The sequence below is a fragment of the Rutidosis leptorrhynchoides genome, chromosome 11, assembly GCF_046630445.1.
Source record: "Rutidosis leptorrhynchoides isolate AG116_Rl617_1_P2 chromosome 11, CSIRO_AGI_Rlap_v1, whole genome shotgun sequence".
NCBI lineage: Eukaryota > Viridiplantae > Streptophyta > Magnoliopsida > Asterales > Asteraceae > Rutidosis > Rutidosis leptorrhynchoides.
The window spans coordinates 306,769,759-306,793,210 of NC_092343.1; the positions used below are offsets into that span (position 1 = coordinate 306,769,759).

At 33.2% G+C, this 23,452-nt stretch overlaps 1 protein-coding gene across 1 annotated transcript; it reads right to left on the bottom strand.

Moving 5' to 3' along the window:
- Nucleotides 1–372: 372 nt before the first annotated feature.
- On the bottom strand, nucleotides 373–11,019 carry LOC139875629 (uncharacterized). The gene is made up of 4 exons (XM_071862951.1): nucleotides 10,846–11,019; nucleotides 1,169–1,386; nucleotides 588–693; nucleotides 373–507 (listed from the first exon to the last, which is right to left on the bottom strand). The coding sequence occupies exons 1-4, from the start codon at nucleotides 11,017–11,019 to the stop codon at nucleotides 373–375; spliced, it is 633 nt and encodes a 210-aa protein (XP_071719052.1).
- Between the last annotated feature and the right edge of the window lie 12,433 nt (nucleotides 11,020–23,452).

A 23,452-nucleotide genomic window follows, 5' to 3' on the forward strand; every position in this document is an offset into this window, starting at 1 on the left:
TGTATTAAAAGTGTTGTAAATATATTTTGAACATACTTTGATATATATGTACATATTTGTTATAGGTTCGTGAATCGACCAGTGGCCAAGTCTTACTTCCTGACGAAGTAAAAATCTACGAAAGTGAGTTATAGTTCCACTTTTAAAATCTAATATTTTTGGGATGAGAATACATGCAGGTTTTATAAATGATTTACAAAATAAACACAAGTACGTGAAACTACATTCTATGGTTGAATCATCGAAATCGAATATGCCCCTTTTTATTAAGTCTGATAATCTAAGAATTAGGGAACAGATGAAATGTCCCGTTCTTAATGATTAATAATCCATGTCCTAACTTTACCAATAGATGCTAAACTTAATGTAGTATCACAATGATTGAATGTTCATAAAGCAGTGTACCTGAAATAAATGGTAATTGCGGAAGAATAAGAGAACGGAATATGCAGATAATCTCATGACATCTTCCGCATTACACATCCAAAATGAAGTACATATTGGGAACTAACATACATATAATTTGTTTGATTATATGTTTATAAGCTTAAAGAGTAATAATCACATCTTAATATAAGTTTTCTTACAAGATAAGACTTTTGAAATAGTTCAGAATACTCATGTGATGTGATAAAATCCCATAGTGTGTCATTCTGACCAATGTCATTGTTGTGCTCAAGCTCCATAAGGTACCTATGTTGGGTATGAAGTTGGAACGTTGGTTGTTAGATGAGGCCATTATTTTACTACTAGATACCTGAGTAGTACTCCCTCCATCCCAAATCTAAAACCATTTTTTTTTATTTTGTTCCAAATTAATTGCCTATTTCCAAAAATATATAAGAATAAAGATGTAAAAGTTCTTTTATAACTTATAAGACTAAAAGATATGTAATAATCAAGAGGTAAACCTGAAAGTTAACAAAAATACGATATTTTTTAATCCACGTGTTTTTTTTATATGTATACAATGGAATTGGAATAGAGTGAGTAATTAAATACGAGTAGGTAGCTAGTTTTCAGAGACTAAAAGCTTCTGACCTAGCGGTAATAAGAAAACTCATCAATCTTGAGGTTGTGAGTTCGATTTCCATTATGGACAAAAAAAGAGTGTGTGTGCGTGTGTGTTTGTTGTTCCAAAAATATATTATTCCGAGCATAAATGTACCTCAAAGCATCATCCTTGAACTTGGTCAATTCCCGAAGAATCATCAAAAAGAAAGGATTTACTACATTTGTTTTTTGTGCAAACAAACTTGATAAACCGTTTCGATTACCCCATTCATAGCCATTGCCTTCATCTAAGCTCACTGAGAACGACATGTCAGAAATCTTCATATCAACTTCGAGCGTCTCAAATAAATCCATAATGTTGGGACATGTGACCTGCGTAATAGTTCAAAATAATACATCAACTATGCACACAATGACACTCAGGGTGGCAATTTGGGCAGATCAAGTTGGGTCACATGGATTAACGGGTAGAAAGTACCCATATGAGAAATTAATGGTTGATGGGTAAAACGAATCTACCATGAACACAAATGTACTTCATAACCCGTTTAGGTTACATATCAAACAAGTTGCGTCAAATGGTCAAATTTTAAAACTTAAATTCGGATCGTGTCAAGTAGTTAAAATAAAAATATAATAGTTTCGGTTTTTTTATCGTTAACCGGAACTCCACTGATAAATGAAAGTTGTTGATGGTTGACTCGAAATCTAAGAAGTTTAATTTAGTATATTTATACTTAGGTTTATGGTCGTGTCGAGAAGGCTAACTCGTTGTTGAAGTTCATTAGGTTTTTAGGATATATTTATGTTAACTTATTCCCAAAATTATGCTCTATTATAAATTGACATGCAATACAATAAGAATCTTCCAGATTATCATATCTAAGTTATTTTCAACATAAAAAAAAAAAGATGATTAACTAAATTATTAATATAGACATTCTATGTAATCACAATAAGGATCACAAGGTATGTTCTATAATGGTAGAAAAGTGTGCACAAGGTAAAATATAATTCCATTTAGTGATGATATGCCATTTCTTGTTTAATTTGACCACAAAGCTGTTCTGTTTTGTCTTAATCAGTTAGATAAAGTATTAATATTTTCCTTTTTTAAATTTATTAATATTTTCTGTTAGATGCTTCAAAACAATCTCTCTTTAGAAAAATAATGAAGGCATTGTTTTGATAGCAAAACACACACATGTATATATATTGTGGAGAGTTCATCAAGAACCAAAAAAGTACAAATTTACTACAACCAACTTTTCCCTATTAGATGAGACTCAATTACTATATCAATGAATAAATTCGTTCAGTTATGTTACGTCAATTTAATAGAAGATTCAGGATGCTAACTATATCAAGTTGCAAGTATTACATGTTACTTGTATGTTGATGAATGGAAGAGAAACTTAGTATCAGGGCCGGCCCAAAGGGTGTACAAGATGTACACTTGTACAGGCCCATTAATTTTGAGGGCCCAATATACTATTATAAATACACAAAAATTAATTAATTCCACACACATGTATATATATTGTGGAGAGTTCATCAAGAACCAAAAAAGTACAAATTTACTACAACCAACTTTTCCCTATTAGATGAGACTCAATTACTATATCAATGAATAAATTCGTTCAATTATGTTACGTCAATTTAATAGAAGATTCAGGATGCTAACTATATCGAGTTGCAAGTATTACATGTTACTTGTATGTTGATGAATGGAAGAGAAACTTAGTATCAGGGCCGGCCCAAAGGGTGTACAAGATGTACACTTGTACAGGCCCATTAATTTTGAGGGCCCAATATACTATTATAAATACACAAAAATTAATTAATTCAACCCAGATCTACAGGCCCACCTCATCAAGAACCAAAAAAGTACAAATTTACTACAACCAACTTTTCCCTATTAGATAAGACTCAATTACTATATCAATGAATAAATTCGTTCAGTTATGTTACGTCAATTTAATAGAAGATTCAGGATGCTAACTATATCGAGTTGCAAGTATTACATGTTACTTGTATGTTGATGAATGGAAGAGAAACTTAGTATCAGGGCCGGCCCAAAGGGTGTACAAGATGTACACTTGTACAGGCCCATTAATTTTGAGGGCCCAATATACTATTATAAATACACAAAAATTAATTAATTCAACCCAGATCTGCAGGCCCACCTCATCTTATCCCCAAACCAGAGCTTTATTATATATAGGGTCATTTGTTTATAAAACCCAACGATGTGGGATGAAATACATAGTACTTTAAGTAGAGATAAAATAGAGAAATCCAGTACTCTGGATGACATTAACCAGATGTTTCCTACATGTCAGTTTCTATAACTATGTATATTTATGTTTGTGATTATATGATTAGGTCAAACTGAATTTTGGTTGTATTTCATTCTTATGGTTGATTATGTCATTTGCACTTCTAGCGAATTGACAGAAGAAACGATAATTTAGATGGGAGCATAATAATTAGCTATATTATAAAATGTTTATAGTGGGTGAAGGGATCTTATAGATCTTAGGTATACATTTAGTTTAAAATGAGGGTGTACTAGGTATGTGCAGGATCTTATTGATCTTGGGTATACATTCAGTTTAAATCGAAGTAATTTTTTTTAACTCTTGTTTTTTTTTAATAAAAATGACAACAATATTTAATTTTTGTGTATGCTAACTTCAATGGTCATGAACTTTATATTATTCATTTGAGTCGAAGGGCCTTTTTTTTTTATTTCGTTCAGGCACTTAAATTCTTGGGACCGGCCCTGCTTAGTATTCATTTTGTTGGGATAAATGAACGAGTTTGGTGATTTGTGTCTTAACTTTAGGATTTTATGAATTAGTCTATCTAGTTTCTACCTTGCATTTACTTTTTGAATTAGTCAGTAACCACATGCATGGTGATGGAGTTATTTTATTACCATTTTAGTTTTCAAGTATGACTATTAATGGTTTTTTGTTTCTAGCAATATAATGGATCAAGTTTTCATTTATTTTGTTGTTTGCATACTTTGACATTTGGTATCAGAGTTCTCACATAGTTAACACTTATAAAATATATGGCTTACAAAAAAACTGCTATGCTAATCACTTTGATGGTCATTATGACCATTTGAGTGAATTAATGAAAAACTTTTTAAGAACTAAAGGACTATGGCACATAGTTGAAGATGGGTTCGAAGAACCAAAGAGTGTGGGGATTCATAAAAAAAGGCAAATAAAGCAGCTTGAAAGTTCTTGGATCAAGGAAATTAGGTAAAGCATTACCTGTTCCAAGCCCTTGATATATCAATGTTCGAACAAATATTGAACACGCAAACATCCAAGATCATCTAGGAATTGATGAAGTTGAAGTACGGTGGAAATATGAGAGTGAAGAATGCTCTTTAATAAGAGAATTTGAAATCTCGCTAATGAAATGATGAAAGTATCACTAAGTACTTTACTAGAGTGATGGAAATTTCAAATAAGATGAGGACTAAAGGGGAATCGATTGCTTGAAGAAAAAATTATTGAGAAGATACTACCTATACTTACCAAAAAGTTTACCTACATCATAGTCACTACTCAATAGGATCAAGACACGGAACTGATGTATTTTGATTTCAAAGCACTTAAGTTGTTCACGAACAAAACCTTCAAGTGTAGCAGTATTGAAAGTGAGGATCAAGCACTCAAAGCTGTAGATTATTCAGGTTACAGGGGGTAGAGGTAGGGTATATCATTGTTCATGGGTAGAAGTCGAGGAAGATCAAGTTTCGATGAAGCCACGATGGAATGCTAAAAGTGTCATACTTTATGGCACTTCCAATATGCGTGCATGAAGCGGAATAATGAAGTCAATCATATTCAGATGAATGAAGACCAGATGCTACTGTAGTCAAATTTCATGTCACCATGTAATGCGTGTTTCTTAGACTCGGGGTGTTTGAATCACATGTGAGGGAATCGAAACATGTTCTCTAGTTTTGATTCATCATTTAACCACGCGGTGAAACAAGGAAATAATGTTCGAATGAAGTTAAAATGCAAAGGAAGTGTAAAGATATCTCTCAACGGAATCTAGTACACTATAAGTGATGTTTACTTTGTACCTTTATTACATAACAATTTGCTAAGCATTGGACATTTTCAAAACAAGGGAGTTATGGTCTTTATTAAAGATGACAGGTGTAATGTGTACCATCCTTAACGTGGGAAGATGAAAGTCTATGTGTGTCTATAAATAAGATGTACATTCTACAAAATGAATCAAATGCAATAACAAAAGGAGTATGCTTTCAAGAAGAATTGATTGCTCAATCAAAGTTGTGGCATCAAAGATATCGACACATAAGTTACAAAGGTTTAGGAACCTTACATTGCAAGAGTATTGTAATCGATTATTTAAAGGTGATGGCAAAAGATGTTCCATGTGAGGCTTGTATGAAGCAGTAGAGGGCACATTCTAAAGGCAAGTGATTGGAGGGTTATAAAGTAAGTGAAACTTGTTCGTGTTGACATTCGTGATCTCATTATTACAACATCTAACAACGAAAGAATTAACATAACGTACATTTTATGTTTTATTTATGATTACTCTAGAAAGGCATGGACATATATTTTGAAAGAAATATAAGAAGCATTTACATACTGCAGTTCAAAGTGATGTTTGAAAAAAGAAGTTGATTTAGCTCTAAAGTGTCTACGTACCGGAGTGGGGAATTTAACTCCCTTGAAGTTAATGAGTTCTAAAACTCGGGATAAAAAGACAACTTATAACCGAATATACGCCACAACAAAATGGAGTGGTAGAATGGAAGAATCGACTGTTATGAACTTGGTTCGATCCATAAAGAATGTACCCAAGAAGTATTGCCTTTCATTGGACAATCAATGTTTAGAAACGATCACCAACTTTGGTCAATTAAAAAAGACCCCCGAGGAAGCCAGGAACGGGAAAAAGTCAAATGTTGACTACTTTAGAGTATTTGGTTGTATTGGACACGTGCATAATTCTGATCGGGGGAGAAAAAAATTGACAATAAAAGTGTGAACTGTTTATTTTTAGGGTTAAGTGTCGAGTCAAAGGGTACAAAATGTATTATCCGATGGCTAAAGGTGTTTTATTAGTCGTGATGTATTTGATGAGAATCAAAGCTGGGAATGGGATATAAGTCACAAAGAGGGTCAAAGAGTGAACTTAGGGTGGGAAGACGGTAATGGTGAATGTTAGAATGAAGACTCACTCAAAATGAATTTGAACAAGTTGTGCAAGAAGAGAACACATGTGCACAAATATGGCAGCACAATCATCTTTGAAGGAAGAGAATGTTACATTAAAGGAAGGCAGATTGTCAAGAAGAAGAGAACCACCTACATGGGCAAATGCTTACATTTTGGATGAGGGTCTATCTGATGATGAGGACGAAACTAACATGGTTTTAATGACATACGCTCCTCACCTATTTCAAAAAACAAACTCACTGTCCGGTAGCTCCTTTTCCGGCCACCGGCTTGACGCTGGTGGTCCGGCTCTCCGAGTTCCGTTTTGCTCGCCTTTTTCCGTTTTGCTCGCCTCTGGCTCTCCATTTTGCTCGCCTCTTGCCTTGTTCCTTGTTTTCCGACGCTCCTTTTTTGCCGGTGGTCTCTCCGGCCGTAGATCCTTGTGCCTCTACCCTCCGTCATCGGCTCTTCTTGCTGAGCTCCTTTTGGTTCAGTAAGTTGTCAGGGTAATTCCTTTGCTGTGATTAGGTGTGGTTTGTGGTAGATCCACGGCCCTCGGGTTTCTCCGCGACTGAGGAGTAGTCAGTTTTAGGGTACTTGGTTTTTTCGGCGATGGGGTCGCCGGAGTGGTGTCTTTTCGGGTTTGGTGGTCCCGGTTGTCAGATCGGTTAGTTGCAGCTTCAAGTTTAGACCCCATTCGCTTTCCCTTGTCTCCATCTCCTTCGATGCCATCAAGTCTCGTTTTCGTTTTTATCCGGGCATTTTATCCCTGTGCCGCTGCTCCCCCGCTTGTTCACCACTTGTTCGTGAGTTTCTAGCGGTTTGTCTGCTTCGTGAATCTAGTTGAATATGTGGTATGGGTGATTCCGTGTTCGGGCTGGGATGGTTTGCGGTGGATTTTGGTGCTCTTGGTTTGGAATTTCGGGTCATCAGAGGTTTCGATTCATGGTTCGTAGTTTTTGATTGTTGATTCGTGGTTCGTGGTTTTTGATTGTTGATCCGTGGTTGTCGCTTTGTGATTGTCGATTGGTTTCGATTGTGGTTCGTGGATATCGGTTCTGATTCGTGGTGGTTGCCGACCTATGTCGATTTATGTATTCGTGGTGGGTTTTTGTCAAACTTGTGTTGCGATGAAGACCTGAAGTCGTGATTGCTTCGTGTTGTGTATTCGAGTTATGTATTGTTTTAGTCGTGATGTTGTAGGTTGCCAACTAATCTGTATTGTCTTAGTAGATTCGTGTTCACTGTAGAATGTTCAGCGGAGGTTGTGTTATGGAGGTCGTGTTGTGTATTCGAGTTATGTATTCCCTAGCATCTTGCTAGTTTTTTTAATTTTAATATAATTATTGCCTTTCGAAAAGAAAAAAAACATGGTTTTAATGACTATGGCCGATCCAATAACATTTGAAGAAGTTGTGAAGCATGAAAAATGGAGACAAGCAATGGATGAGGAAATTAGCTATATTAAACGAAATGAAACATGGTCATGATATACATAATGGTGAGAAGAATATTGGTGCCAAGTGGATTTACAAAGCAAAGCTAAACGAATTGGGATATGTTGATAAACACGAGGCTAGCTTGGTTGTGAAGGGATGTGCTCAAAAACAAGGTGTTGACTATACTGAAGTGCTTTTGAGCTTCTCGACGAATGAATAAGATATTTGTGTGGCCGCACCCAGATGTAATTAAGATGATACTTACATGATTTGGTGACCTAATTCAGTTCTAAGATCGAGAAATAAAATTGTTAAAAAAATGTGAATGACCGATGATCCATATCTCACGTTTAACTAAGTATCTGAAACAAAGGGACGAATGACATTTAACACTTACCATAATCAGTTTCGAGAAACTACCCTCACGTGAATTTAGGGACAATGGCCTGTTGCTAGACGGTATTCATTGTTTGTATAGTTACTTGGTGTTGTACAATGGACAAGTGGGAGTCTGTAGGATTAATGTGCAAGGTACAACATACAACTATATGTCTAAATTCATTTGAGCCTTTGGGGTCACACATATATACACCTAGACGTCAAATGAAATATATATATGTTGTATATATATTAATAAAGTAACGAAATAAATAAAAAAATATTTAATTATGAGTTAATTAATTAAATAAGTTGTAATGATTAATTATTAATTAATTATTATAATTAAATTGAGATTGTTTCTTGGTGGTTACGTACTAAACAAAAGGAAATAGATCTTCACCTTTTTTTTTATCGTGTACGAAGAACAAATATAGAAACTATTTTATCTTGGTGGCAAAGCAATTGTCATATGCTCCGTATCTTCTATTTTAAATGGTGTATCAATTGAAAATAAAACCAACTGACTTGGAGTCCGTTTGGGATATTTCATATGAGATATTCCATAATATTATATATTGCATAACTTGGCTCCTGGTGGGGTTGTTTTTGAGAAAATGAAAACGAGAACAAAAATATTAGTCAACCTTTTCTTGTTTGCCGCAGAACAACCAAACACTTTTCTTTTCCGGTTCGTCTGTAACACAAGAAAAACACATACGGAGTAATAGTCTATTAATTTGTTCATCAGTGGAAATATTAGTTAAAATGTTACCATTCTATGACATTTTTTATAATAATAAACAATTATAATTAATACTTTCTACATTTCAAAAAGTGTCCTAGTAATTTATATCGAATTTAAAAAGATTCGATAATGTTAGTATTGTCATTATATTCGATGTAAACATGACTAAATTTATTTAAGAATATATAATTTAGAGTAACAAATAATGTGAAATTGGAAAAAGAAATAGACAACCCGCATGAAGCCATGAATATACGTATATTTTGTTTGTAATAGAATAGACGAATGGGGTAAAAATACTTGTAGAAGTTGATATGAAGTTAGAAATTTGAAAATAGAATCCGGAAGTTAGAAAATTGACAGAATAATGTAATGGAAACAAAGGAAACTGGAAAAGGTATAGACGTTTACATTTTTTTGAGTCGTTATAATTACTCGGCATTTTTTATGTGGAGTTTTTTTTGCCCCCGGTGAGTTACTTGAATTTGGAATAGCATCCATGTGTCGTTTAAAAGTGTAGTGGACTATACAAAGAGACGGTCATACCCTTTGATCGTAGGTTTCTCTCCGTTCATCAGTTTCTTCAAAAAAGGTATGTCGTTAACTCATCTTGTGTTTTTATATTCATGATAATTATTATGGTATAACTGGATCTTATTGAGATAGATTAATCGTGTTCATGTTTCATTAAATAATTTATTATTTAATAATTTAAATATTTCGTAAAATAATAAACGATTATTATTTTAATTATCCAATACGTTAATCTGAAGTGTTAAAAGTACACACAATTTTTCATCAATCCAACTGGGAAATAATTCGGCATGTCTACATGGAACATTGGAACACGATGTTTATGTTGAACAACCAATGGGGTATGCCTAGGAAGGAAATGAACACAAGCTATACAAACTAAACAAGGCTTTCTATGGATTGAAACATGCTCCGAGAGCTTAGTTTAGTCGAATTGAAGCTTACTTTCTCAAGGAACGTTTCACGTCCAGTCCTAGTCAACAAACGTTGTTCACTAGAGAATATGAAAATAAATTTATCATAGTTAGTATCTATGTTGACGATTTATTATACACTAACAATGATGAATAATAATATCCGAGTTCAAGGCTTGGATGAAAAGTGATTTTGATATGAAAGACTTGGGTGAAATGAGATTTTTCTTGTGTGTTGAAGTAACTCAGAAAGAAAATGGGTCACCCATTTATCAAAATAAATATGCAAATGATTAATTCGATTTGTATGGTTGGGTCTAATTATGTGGTTAAAAATCCAATGGCATCAGGTGTAAAGGTAGACAAAGATAATAATGGTGTGAAGCCTGATGTAAATCATTTCAAGCAACTGATAGGCTGACTATTGTACTTAAAGAAGTTTCGACTCTGATTATCTCAGTATATAATAATCGTGTAAACATGGTAAAGAGATAAGATTTTCTCTATATACAATTGTTATATACGAGGAGTCGAGGATACATGGGCCGTGGGCAAGGCAGTTTCAATAATTTGGATGTTCCTCCATTGACGATTTAGGAATCGAATCTAGAAATGATAGTCACTAGTGTCATTCATATTGGAATGGTTTCACTATTAAAATTATACTATCCACTGGTGTCACTAGTTAAACATTTAATTTTTTTTCGCTAGATAGCTTATTTAACTGGTAGCACATGCTACGAATGCTAACCAAGTAGGTCTGCCCCTAAGTTCTTCTACTGGGACAAAAAATTGGATCATTATAAACATTAAATTTTTATTTTTAATATATACTAAAAGATGTTTTTAGTAAAAAGTTATCAATATAGAAACTGAGATTAGAATGGTGATTTATAACATTGAATAAAATCAATCATTCAATTAAATTGTTTAATAAACAAATTTTTTGTAATTAAGAACAAATATATACACGAATGAATCATTATACGGGCTTTTTCAAATTTTGGGTCCTTTCAAAAGTTTGAGGTCTTCATTAACACCTCATCGACTAGAAGAAAATAAGAGATGATTATTATAAAGACCGAGAAAGTTACCCTATTAACGGCCATGAGACTAAGGTCCAAATTAACGCCATTAACGGTGAATGTTTGTGGTTGACTGCCAATATGATCATATAGAACCACCTTCACCCCGGCTTTCGAGATGAGATACGCGGATACCAACCCACTAACACCTGCACCAACTACACACACTTTCATCCCAGACATCTTTTGTTTCAATGCGTGAAATTAAATACTAGTATATGCTAACTCAAATATATGCATGTATATATAGGGTCGATGCAGCCACTATGTATGACTACATATTATATCAATTAATGAAGTTATCTTTCCCATTATCATGGGTAGTTATTTAGTGGACATATATTGGATCCACCCACTTAATATTAGATACGGATGATTTATGGATATGAACGTGTATATACTAGTGGAATAGATGTGAATGACAATTTACTAATCCATTAGTATATAGATATAAGTAATCACTCAAAATGGAGTTTATACTTGCATAAATATATATAAACTAGTGAAATAGTGAAATGACCTGTGAAATCACGAGTTTATTTAAACGAAACCTTTTAATGATATGTTTTAGGTATTAAGTAAACGTAAATGTTAAAGTTATTTAGTTTAATGACTCGTGGAACCACAGAGTCCGACTAAGTAACTCGTCAGCTGAATATTTCATCAAACACCTAAAATGCATATTAAAAAATCTACATCCAATTTGGTTGTCATTATATTTTAAAAGTGTAAATTAAAATAAAAATTTCCTTCTACCTAGCTTTTATAATAATTAATTAAAATTATTTCAAAATTATTTAATTTTAATAGTTAAAATAATTATTAATAAGATTTAATAATAATAATTAATTAATAAGATTTAATTTTAATTCAAAATTATTTAGATTAATGACATCACTCACTATACTTAGATTTTTTTCATTTTCTTTTTGATTTTTTCTAAACAAAGGAATTAGCCTAATAATGACATCACCATTATAAGATTTTAATATTAACTATATATAAGGGCAAATGGCCCGAAAAGGTAACTAAAGTTACCCAATTTGACAATCAAGGTATTCCCCAATTGCATAAGCTCGAAAAGGATTTGAGTTTTATTTTTGCTTAAGAAAAGGATTGCGTGTTTATATATTTTAAAATTGGGGTAATCATTGTCAAGTTCATTAACGATCATTACTCAAAAATACACGTTTCGTCCCTGTAGTTTATTAAACAATTGCAAAAATCATACTCTTCATCACCATCTTCATATGAAGAGCAAACAAGTGCTTGGTCCCAAATTATGAACATCAAACGTTCTTTATCTCAACATCTTCATCATCATCTCTATCATCAACACCAAAATTAAACCTACCACCCAAATCAAACCCTAACCCGCATAATTAAACAAATCATAAATGCTATGCTCACCAAAACTGACTAAAAAAAGTTCACTCGCAATACTATATATGTACGGCACAATCGTATCGGTTATATAGCAAATAATTTCACATAGATTTAATTAATGATTTCCAAGTAGCGTACTATTGCAAAAAAAAAAGTAAAAATTTAACCGATTTGGCCTTCGAATCGATCTGGAACGAATCTATAACAACCCTCACATTTTCGTTCCGAAATGACCAAAATGCCATTGGATTTTTTCATCCGTTCCTCTGTGTAACCGATTTAGGGTTGTTATCCGTTACGACCAATGAACTAAAAATTTATGCTTTCATTAAATGATCGTATTTATTATTAAAACCCTAATATTATATAAAACCCTAAACCTAACCCTACCTATTAACTACTGAATCCTAATCCCATTTAATATTGAATATTAAACCCTAACCCTAATACTAAATAAATAATATAAACAATATGTCATAAATTAAAATGTGACAATATTTATAAGGTTCAAACAAATAAGAGTATAAATAAACTAAATGGGACCAAATAAAATTTATAAAAGTTAGGGTCTAATAATTAAATAAAATGTAACCCTAATAATAGTAGTAGTAATAATAATAATAATAATAATAATAATAATAATAATAATAATAATAATAATAATAATAATAATAATAATAATAAATATAAAATATGAAAATAAATACATAATGCCGTTTAAAAAAAATAAATAAATAATATGTATCAATCGGCTGTAGGAGAAAAAGGGAAGAAATATTAAACTTAATCCCTAAGTTACAAATCCTAGTTTAACACCAATTAAGGTTCTTGATCTCCAAGCAAGTTGAATATAATTAGGAAGCTAGCACAACTATAAAAGATCAAGTTTTCCCATATTTTGCACCACAATTAAACTCCAAAAATCCCTCACATTGTTGCTTTTAGTCGACAAGTCTCCTGCAGCCCAATCCTTGTTTTAGTCGACAGTTTTTAGCTCCTCATCCTCACCCTTTTGTCGACCCAAACTGCCCCCTAAACCCTCCACCTGCATCATCCATTATCACTACCAAAATAACCCTCAACAGCCTCCATTCGATCACCTCCAACAGCCTGCAATACGCCACCTTTCAGCCTGCTGTTCAGCCATCTGTTTACAGCCTTTTCCTGCTGTATTCGACAACTAAAACAGCCCCATAATCGACCCGATCAGCTGCTGTTTGATCGTGATTTATTGCTGCGTTTTTCCTGCTCATTTTGCTGTTTCTGTCGAGCCAAAACAGCCCCAAAAATCCATCTGTTTTGGATCGAAATTGCTGCTGTCTTGCTGTTTTCTTTCGCTAAAGCCAAGATCCATCGATCGCCATTCATTCGAAGGTATAACGTTATCCCAACTTAAATATATTACTAGATCTTATTAATCATACGGATTCATATACGGAACTAAACAAATCGGAACTAATCGTTGGGGTCGTCGGTTTCAATCACAATGTCTATAGGGCTTTACGTTTTAAAATAATTTGGTAAAAACCAACTTGGAATCATGTACGTTATTAATCAAAAACAAAGTCAACATTATAGTTTAAGCCCAAAGTTAAAATTTGTTCGAATTACATGCAGTTTTACAAGTTCATATATATATATATATATATATATATATATATATATATATATATATATATATATATATATATATATATATGTATATATATATAATAAAAAGATGCTATAAAAACCATATCTTCTATTCACTAATATTTTAGTATAGTGTATTGGAGTATATATGAATGTAATGAAAGTGTTCATAATATTAATCGGAACTAATCGAAATAAACTGTTAAAACTCATCGTTTCGATGACTATATCGGAATGTTTGGTTCTTAAAACATTTACAGTTTACAGTGAATTATCATCTAAAAGTTGATAATAACACTTTACAATAAGTTGGATGGTTTATAAATCAAAAGAAACTGAAAGTAAAACTTACTATTTATAACCATGAATATGAACTAGACACACACACACACACACATATATATATATATATATATATATATATATATATATATATACTCGAAGAGGACGTAAAACTGATCATGAGTTGTTTTATAAAATTTTACACCTTATACTCCTTGACTATATTTAATTTTACAACTTAAATATATAAAAAGATGAACACTTTGTTTTCTCGTACGAAAAATTAAAAGAAAGAAAGATGTTTTTTATTTTTATTTTATTTTAAATTCACGCATATAGTTATTTTTGTTCGATCAGTTTACTAAATCCAATTAAATTTTAAAGAGTACACACTCTGTACGATCAAAATTTCAAAAAGATGATAAGTAGTTATATGTATATATATGTACCACCTTTACACTAATGTATATGTAACACATACATAAAATATACATATATAGTATAGCTATAAACATATACATATGATACAATAATAAGATATGCATATAATGTAATATTAAACATACACATGTATTGATAAAATTACTTAATGGTTGATTAATTAAAGAATAATAATATTATTACTATTACTTATGAACTTACTATAAGTGGAAGCTTTCCATAAATAGTAGGTTTTCAAATATAGAAACTTTTGAGAATAGGAACTTTTCTCGAAAACCGTCACTGTTAATATAGTTTATTATATTAATAAACAAACTTTATGTCTATTAATCATTAACTAATCAAAGGTTATATCTCTAGGTTGAGATCTCCGATTTCATACTCCGTTCATACTTTTGCGTGGAATATCTTACTTGCTACTAAGGTGAACTTCATAGCCCCTCTTTTTATTATTTCTTAAATGTTTTATAAACTTTTGGGGTGAGACACATGCTTGCTTTTAAATGATTTACAATTTAGACACAAGTACCTAAACTATTTGATATGCAATTTCGTGAGACTTTTATTAAACATGTATTTATTTTTACATGCAAATCCCCGCCATAATATCGTTAATTGCTGGAATTAAAATTTGCAAGCTTAATTATTGTGAGTAGGCCTATTGAGAGTGTGGTCTCTACCCATTGGTGTGATCGTCAAGGGGGTACATAATAATGATTTCCGACACCCGTACAGTGTCAGGGGTTAATGTTTAGTTCGATATTATAACTCCTGGCATATTGATATATTGATATTTTGAATTAAATCTTGTGGTCTAAAACTTATTATAATTATTAAACCTATGATGTTCACTCAACCTTTGTGTTGACACTTTAAGCATGTTTGTCTCAGCTGAAGATTAGCTTGTGTGCTGCCCTGTGATGCTTAGTTAGCTGTTGCATTGGAGTCCACATATTAGACTTATCATTTGAATTTCATTATGTAAAACATTATTATGTTTCCGCTACAAATCAAATTTTGTTAAAACGTCTCATTTAGAGTCGTTCTCGTTTATACATATTTGTGTTGTGATATTGTGAAGTCATATTTCCCCGACCCTATTTGGGGGTATGACAGAGTGGTATCAGAGCCAGGCTTGTTATAGAGAACCAGGATTGCATTTTATGTGTGTCTTATGTGTTAGTTAGGTGCCTTAGCAATCTTTAGGACTATAACCTTTCCTGCCTTAGTTTTAAGCGCTTTCCTTTAATCTTTATAATGCCAATTCATCTTAGTACCTGCTTTTACCTCTTTTGATATTCTGTATCCTTTCTTAAGGAAATCAAGCTAAAACCCTATCATCTTGCCTGATCCCGACTCTAAAGGATCGGTTAGTATGTGATTGTTATCATATCCATACATATCTTATGACCTGACTTCTCCATTGTGATTCAAAGTATTCTTTGACTCACGTGAAGGGAAGTCACTCATGACTCAACATTCTCACGTCAACTATCTAAGTTTGATCACATGTCCCGACCTTATGAGGTGATATTGAAGTGGAGGTATGAATTAGTGAAATATAATGACGCTTGGCCGACGTGATTATATTACGGTAATTCATATAGAAATTCCAATATCATGACATATGGGATAGAAAGTGAATCAAAGAAAAATTCCCAATACATTAATTCAAAAATCTCAATGTTATTACATGAAGGGTAATTATCGTCTGATTTATATATATAAGAAGAGATCGTTACGATCAAACTATCTATCTCATACCCATGAGTAGATTAACAAATTCTCCTATGCCATAAAAGTTGTAAAGCTTAGCATTCTTTCTTTCTTTAACAACTTATCTATTTGACGCTTAATTATCACATCCCCGCTGGAAGGAAGGATCCATGTTCTTAAGTGACCTGAAGTGACACCCCCGAAACTTCTTCGAAGCATGCCTCCTGTTATCTGCAATTACGCTCCTAGTGTAGATTTTCATAATTCCATTAGGAAACCCGTCGAAGATAAGCGACAACCACTCACAAGATTTTCATTTAAATATTCAAACGAAGATATTATAAATACCACGTTCACTATCACGTTTGAAATGTCCCGTTCTTATTGATTAAAAACGTTCCATATTAATTGATTTTGTTGCGAGGTTTTGACCTCTATATGAGACGTTTTTCAAAGACTGCATTCATTTTTAAAACAAACCATAAAATTTATTTCATAAATAAAGGTTTAAAAAGCTTTACGTAGATTATCAAATAATGATAATCTAAAATATCCTGTTTACACACGACCATTACATAATGGTTTACAATACAAATATGTTACATCGAAATCAGTTTCTTGAATGCAGATTTTACACAATATCATACAAACATGGACTCCAAATCTTGTCCTTATTTTAGTATGCAACAGCGGAAGCTCTTAGTATTCACCTGAGAATAAACATGCTTTAAACGTCAACAAAAATGTTGGTGAGTTATAGGTTTAACCTATATATATCAAATCGTAACAATAGACCACAAGATTTCATATTTCAATACACATCCCATACATAGAGATAAAAATCATTCATATGGTGAACACCTGGTAACCGACATTAACAAGATGCATATATAAGAATATCCCCATCATTCTGGGACACCCTTCGGATATGATATAAATTTCGAAGTACTAAAGCATCCGGTACTTTGGATGGGGTTTGTTAGGCCCAATAGATCTATCTTTAGGATTCGCGTCAATTAGGGTGTCTGTTCCCTAATTCTTAGATTACCAGACTTAATAAAAAGGGGCATATTCGATTTCGATAATTCAACCATAGAATGTAGTTTCACGTACTTGTGTCTATTTTGAAAATCATTTATAAAACCTGCATGTATTCTCATCCCAAAAATATTAGATTTTAAAAGTGGGACTATAACTCACTTTCACAGATTTTTACTTCGTCGAGAAGTAAGACTTGACCACTGCTGATTCACGAACCTATAACAATATATACATATATATTAAAGTATGTTCAAAATATATTTACAACACTTTTAATATATTTTGATGTTTTAAGTTTATTAAGTCAGCTGTCCTCGTTAGTAACCTACAACTAGTTGTCCACAGTTAGATGTACAGAAATAAATCGATAAATATTATCTTGAATCAATCCACGACCCAGTGTATACGTATCTCAGTATTGATCACAACTCAAACTATATATATTTTGGAATCAACCTCAACCCTGTATAGCTAACTCCAACATTCACATATAGAGTGTCTATGGTTGTTCCAAAATATATATAGATGTGTCGACATGATAGGTCGAAACATTGTATACGTGTCTATGGTATCTCAAGATTACATAATATACAATACAAGTTGATTAAGTTATGGTTGGAATATATTTGTTACCAATTTTCACGTAGCTAAAATGAGAAAAATTATCCAATCTTGTTTTACCCATAACTTCTTCATTTTAAATCCGTTTTGAGTGAATCAAATTGCTATGGTTTCATATTGAACTCTATTTTATGAATCTAAACAGAAAAAGTATAGGTTTATAGTCGGAAAAATAAGTTACAAGTCGTTTTTGTAAAGGTAGTCATTTCAGTCGAAAGAACGACGTCTAGATGACCATTTTAGAAAACATACTTCCACTTTGAGTTTAACCATAATTTTTGGATATAGTTTCATGTTCATAATAAAAATAATTTTCTCAGAATAACAACTTTTAAATCAAAGTTTATCATAGTTTTTAATTAACTAACCCAAAACAGCCCGCGGTGTTACTACGATGGCGTAAATCCGGTTTTACGGTGTTTTTCGTGTTTTCAGGTTTTAAATCATTAAGTTAGCATATCATATAGATATAGAACATGTGTTTATTTGATTTTAAAAGTCAAGTTAGAAGGATTAACTTTTGTTTGCGAACAAGTTTAGAATTAACTAAACTATGTTCTAGTGATTACAAGTTTAAACCTTCGAATAAGATAGCTTTATATGTATGAATCGAATGATGTTATGAACATCATTACTACCTTAAGTTCCTTGGATAAACCTACTGGAAGTGACAAGAAATGATCTAGCTTCAAAGGATCTTGGATGGCTTGAAAGTTTTTGAAGTAGGATCATGACACAAAAACAAGTTCAAGTAAGATTTTTACTCGAATTAAGATAGTTTATAGTTATAGAAATTGAATCAAAGTTTGAATATGAATATTACCTTGAATAAGAAAGATAACCTACTGTATATAACAAAGGTTTCTTGATCTTAGATGATTACTTGGAATGGATTAGAAAGCTTGGAAGTAAATTAGTAAACTTGAAGGGATTTTTGAAGTGTTCTTGAAGTGTTCTTCCTATGATGATTATAGCTTGATTCTTGAAGTGATTTTTGATGAAGATGATAATTAAATACTGGAAAAATACGTTCATAATAGTGTGTGTGTGTTGAGAGAGAATTAGAAAGAGAATTGGAAGTGAAATGGAGTGAATGATGAGTGGTAATTGGTGAGTGGTGAGTGGGGTTAAAAGGAGTTCTAGTTAGTTGACTAGCTCATGGTAGAAGTTAAAATTGATTAGTCATACATGACATAATCAAGAGTGGAATCCCATGCTAGTTCCTATTGGTATATACCCATAGTAAGTACGTTTTGAAGCTGTGTATAATACGGGTAAGAATACGACTAGAATTCTTGATGAAAGAAAAGAATGGGAAAGTAACTGTAACCATTTTCGTTAAGTATGAGTGTTTTGATATATGTCTTGAAGTCTTCCAAAAGTATTTTAATACATCTAAATACACTACATGTATATACATTTTAACTGAGTCGTTAAGTCATCGTTAGTCGTTACATGTAAGTGTTGTTTTGAAACCTTTAAGTTAACGATCTCAATTATTGTTGTTAACCCATTGTTTATTATATCTAATGAGATGTTAAATTATTATATTATCATGATATTATGATATATTAATATATCTTAATATGATATATATACATTTAAATGTCGTTACAACGATAATCGTTACATATATGTCTCGTTTCGAAATCCTTAAGTTAGTAGTCTTGTTTATATGTATATAACTCATTGTTAATATACTTATGGAGATACTTAATTATAATAATCTCATGTTAACCATATGTATATCCATATATATATCGTCATGTCGTGTTTACAAGTTTTAACGTTCGTGAATCGCCGGTCAACTTGGGTGGTCAATTGTCTATATGAAACATATTTCAATTAATCAAGTCTTAACAAGTTTGATTGCTTAACATGTTGGAAACATTTAATCATGTAAATATCAATTTCAATTAAAATATATAAACATGGGAAAGTTCGGGTCACTACAGTACCTACCCGTTAAATAAATTTCGTCCCAAAATTTTAAGCTGTTGAAGGTGTTGACGAATCTTCTGGAAATAGATGCGGGTATTTCTTCTTCATCTGATCTTCACGCTCCCAGGTGAACTCGGGTCCTCTACGAGCATTCCATCAAACCTTAACAATTGGTATCTTGTTTTGTTTAAGTCTCTTAACCTCACGATCCATTATTTCAACGGGTTCTTCAATGAATTGAAGTTTTTTCATTGATTTGGATTTTGTCCAACGGAATAGTGAGATCTTCTTTAGCAAAACATTTCTTCAAATTCGAGACGTGGAAAGTGTTATGTACAGCCGCGAGTTATTGAGGTAACTCAAGTCGGTAAGCTACTGGTCCGACACGATCAATAATCTTGAATGGTCCAATATACCTTGGATTTAATTTCCCTCGTTTACCAAATCGAACAACACCTTTCCAAGGTGCAACCTTAAGCATGACCATCTCTCCAATTTCAAATTATATATCTTTTCTTTTAATGTCGGCGTAGCTCTTTTGTCGACTTTGGGCGGTTTTCAACCGTTGTTGAATTTGGATGATCTTCTCGGTAGTTTCTTGTATAATCTCCGGACCCGTAATCTGTCTATCCCCCACTTCACTCCAACAAATTGGAGACCTGCACTTTCTATCATAAAGTGCTTCAAACGGCGCCATCTCAATGCTTGAATGGTAGCTGTTGTTGTAGGAAAATTCTGCTAATGGTAGATGTCGATCCCAACTGTTTCCGAAATCAATAACACATGCTCGTAGCATGTCTTCAAGCGTTTGTATCGTCCTTTCGCTCTGTCCATCAGTTTGTGGATGATAGGCAGTACTCATGTCTAGACGAGTTCCTAATGCTTGCTGTAATGTCTGCCAGAATCTTGAAATAAATCTGCCATCCCTATCAGAGATAATAGAGATTGGTATTCCATGTCTGGAGATGACTTCCTTCAAATACAGTCGTGCTAACTTCTCCATCTTGTCATCTTCTCTTATTGGCAGGAAGTGTGCTGACTTGGTGAGACGATCAACTATTACCCAAATAGTATCAAACCCACTTGCAGTCCTTGGCAATTTAGTGATGAAATCCATGGTAATGTTTTCCCATTTCCATTCCGGGATTTCGGGTTGTTGAAGTAGACCTGATGGTTTCTGATGCTCAGCTTTGACCTTAGAACACGTCAAACATTCTCCTACATATTTAGCAATATCGGCTTTCATACCTGGCCACCAAAAATGTTTCTTGAGATCCTTGTACATCTTCCCCATTCCAGGATGTATTGAGTATCTGGTTTTATGAGCTTCTCTAAGTACCATTTCTCTCATATCTCCAAATTTTGGTACCCAAATCCTTTCAGCCCTATACCGGGTTCCGTCTTCCCGAATATTAAGATGCTTCTCCGATCCTTTGGGTATTTCATCCTTTAAATTTCCCTCTTTTAAAACTCCTTGTTGCGCCTCCTTTATTTGAGTAGTAAGGTTAGTGTGAATCATTATATTCATAGATTTTACTCGAATGGGTTCTCTGTCCTTCCTGCTCAAGGCGTCGGCTACCACATTTGCCTTCCCCGGGTGGTAATGAATCTCAAAGTCATAATCATTCAACAATTCAATCCACCTATATCATATTCAGTTGTTTCTGATTAAATATGTGTTGAAGACTTTTGTAGTCGGTATATATAATACTTTTGACCCCATATAAGTAGTGCCTCCAAGTCTTTAATGCAAAAACAACCGCGCCTAATTCCAAATCATGCGTCGTATAATTTTGCTCGTGAATCTTCAATTGTCTAGACGCATAAGCAATCACCTTCGTCCGTTGCATTAATACACAACCGAGACCTTGCTTTGATGCGTCACAATAAATCACAAAATCATCATTCCCTTCAGGCAATGACAATATAGGTGCCGTAGTTAGCTTTTTCTTCAATAACTGAAACGCTTTCTCTTGTTCATCCTTCCATTCAAATTTCTTCCCTTTATGCGTTAATGCAGTCAAGGGTTTTGCTATTTTGGAGAAATCTTGGATGAATCTTCTGTAGTAACCAGCCAATCCTAAAAATTGACGTATATGCTTCGGAGTTTTTGGGGTTTCCCACTTTTCAACGGTTTCGATCTTTGCCGGGTCCACCTGGATACCTTCTTTGTTCACTATGTGACCGAGGAATTGAACTTCTTCCAACCAAAATGCACACTTTGAAAACTTAGCGTACAGTTTTTCTTTCCTCAATACTTCTAGCACTTTTCTCAAATGTTCTTCGTGCTCTTGATCATTCTTTGAGTAAATAAGTATGTCATCGATGAAAACAATGACAAACTTGTCAAGATATGGCCCACACACTCGGTTCATAAGGTCCATGAACACAGCTGGTGCGTTAGTCAATCCAAACGGCATAACCATAAACTCGTAATGACCATAACGCGTCCTAAAAGCAGTTTTTGGAATATCATCCTCTTTTACTCGCATTTGATGATACCCGAAACGTAAGTCAATCTTTGAATAAATAGACGAGCCTTGTAGTTGATCAAATAAGTCGTCGATTCTCGATAATGGGTAGCGGTTCTTGATGGTAAGTTTGTTCAACTCTCTGTAGTCAATACACAACCTAAATGTACCATCCTTCTTCTTGACAAACAAAACAGGAGCTCCCCATGGTGATGTGCTTGGTCGTATGAAACCACGTTATAATAGTTCTTGTAGTTGGCTTTGCAGTTCTTTCATCTCGCTGGGTGTGAGTCTATAAGGAGCACGAGCTATTGGTGCAGCTCCTGGTACAAGATCTATTTGAAATTCAACAGATCGATGTGGTGGTAGTCCCGGTAATTCTTTCGGAAATACATCGGGAAATTCTTTTGCGACGGGAACATCATTGATGCTCTTTTCTTCAGTTTGTACTTTCTCGACGTGTGCTAGAACAGCATAGCAACCTTTTCTTATTAGTTTTTGTGCCTTCAAATTACTAATAAGATGTAGCTTCGTGTTTCCCTTTTCTCCGTACACCATTAAGGGTTTTCCTTTTTCTCGTATAATGCGAATTGCATTTTTGTAACAAACGATCTCTGCTTTCACTTCTTTCAACCAGTCCATACCGATTATCACATCAAAACTCCCTAACTCTACTGGTATCAAGTCAATCTTAAATGTTTCGCTAACCAGTTTAATGAAATGTCCCGTTCTTATTGATTAAAAACGTTCCATATTAATTGATTTCGTTGCGAGGTTTTGACCTCTATATGAGACGTTTTTCAAAGACTGCATTCATTTTTAAACAAACCATAACCTTTATTTTATCAATAAAGGTTTAAAAAGCTTTACGTAGATTATCAAATAATGATAATCTAATATATCCTGTTTACACACGACCATTACATAATGGTTTACAATACAAATATGTTACAACAAAATAAGTTTCTTGAATGCAGTTTTTACACAATATCATACAAGCATGGACTCCAAATCTTGTCCTTATTTAAGTATGCGACAGCGGAAGCTCTTAATAATCACCTGAGAATAAACATGCTTAAAACGTC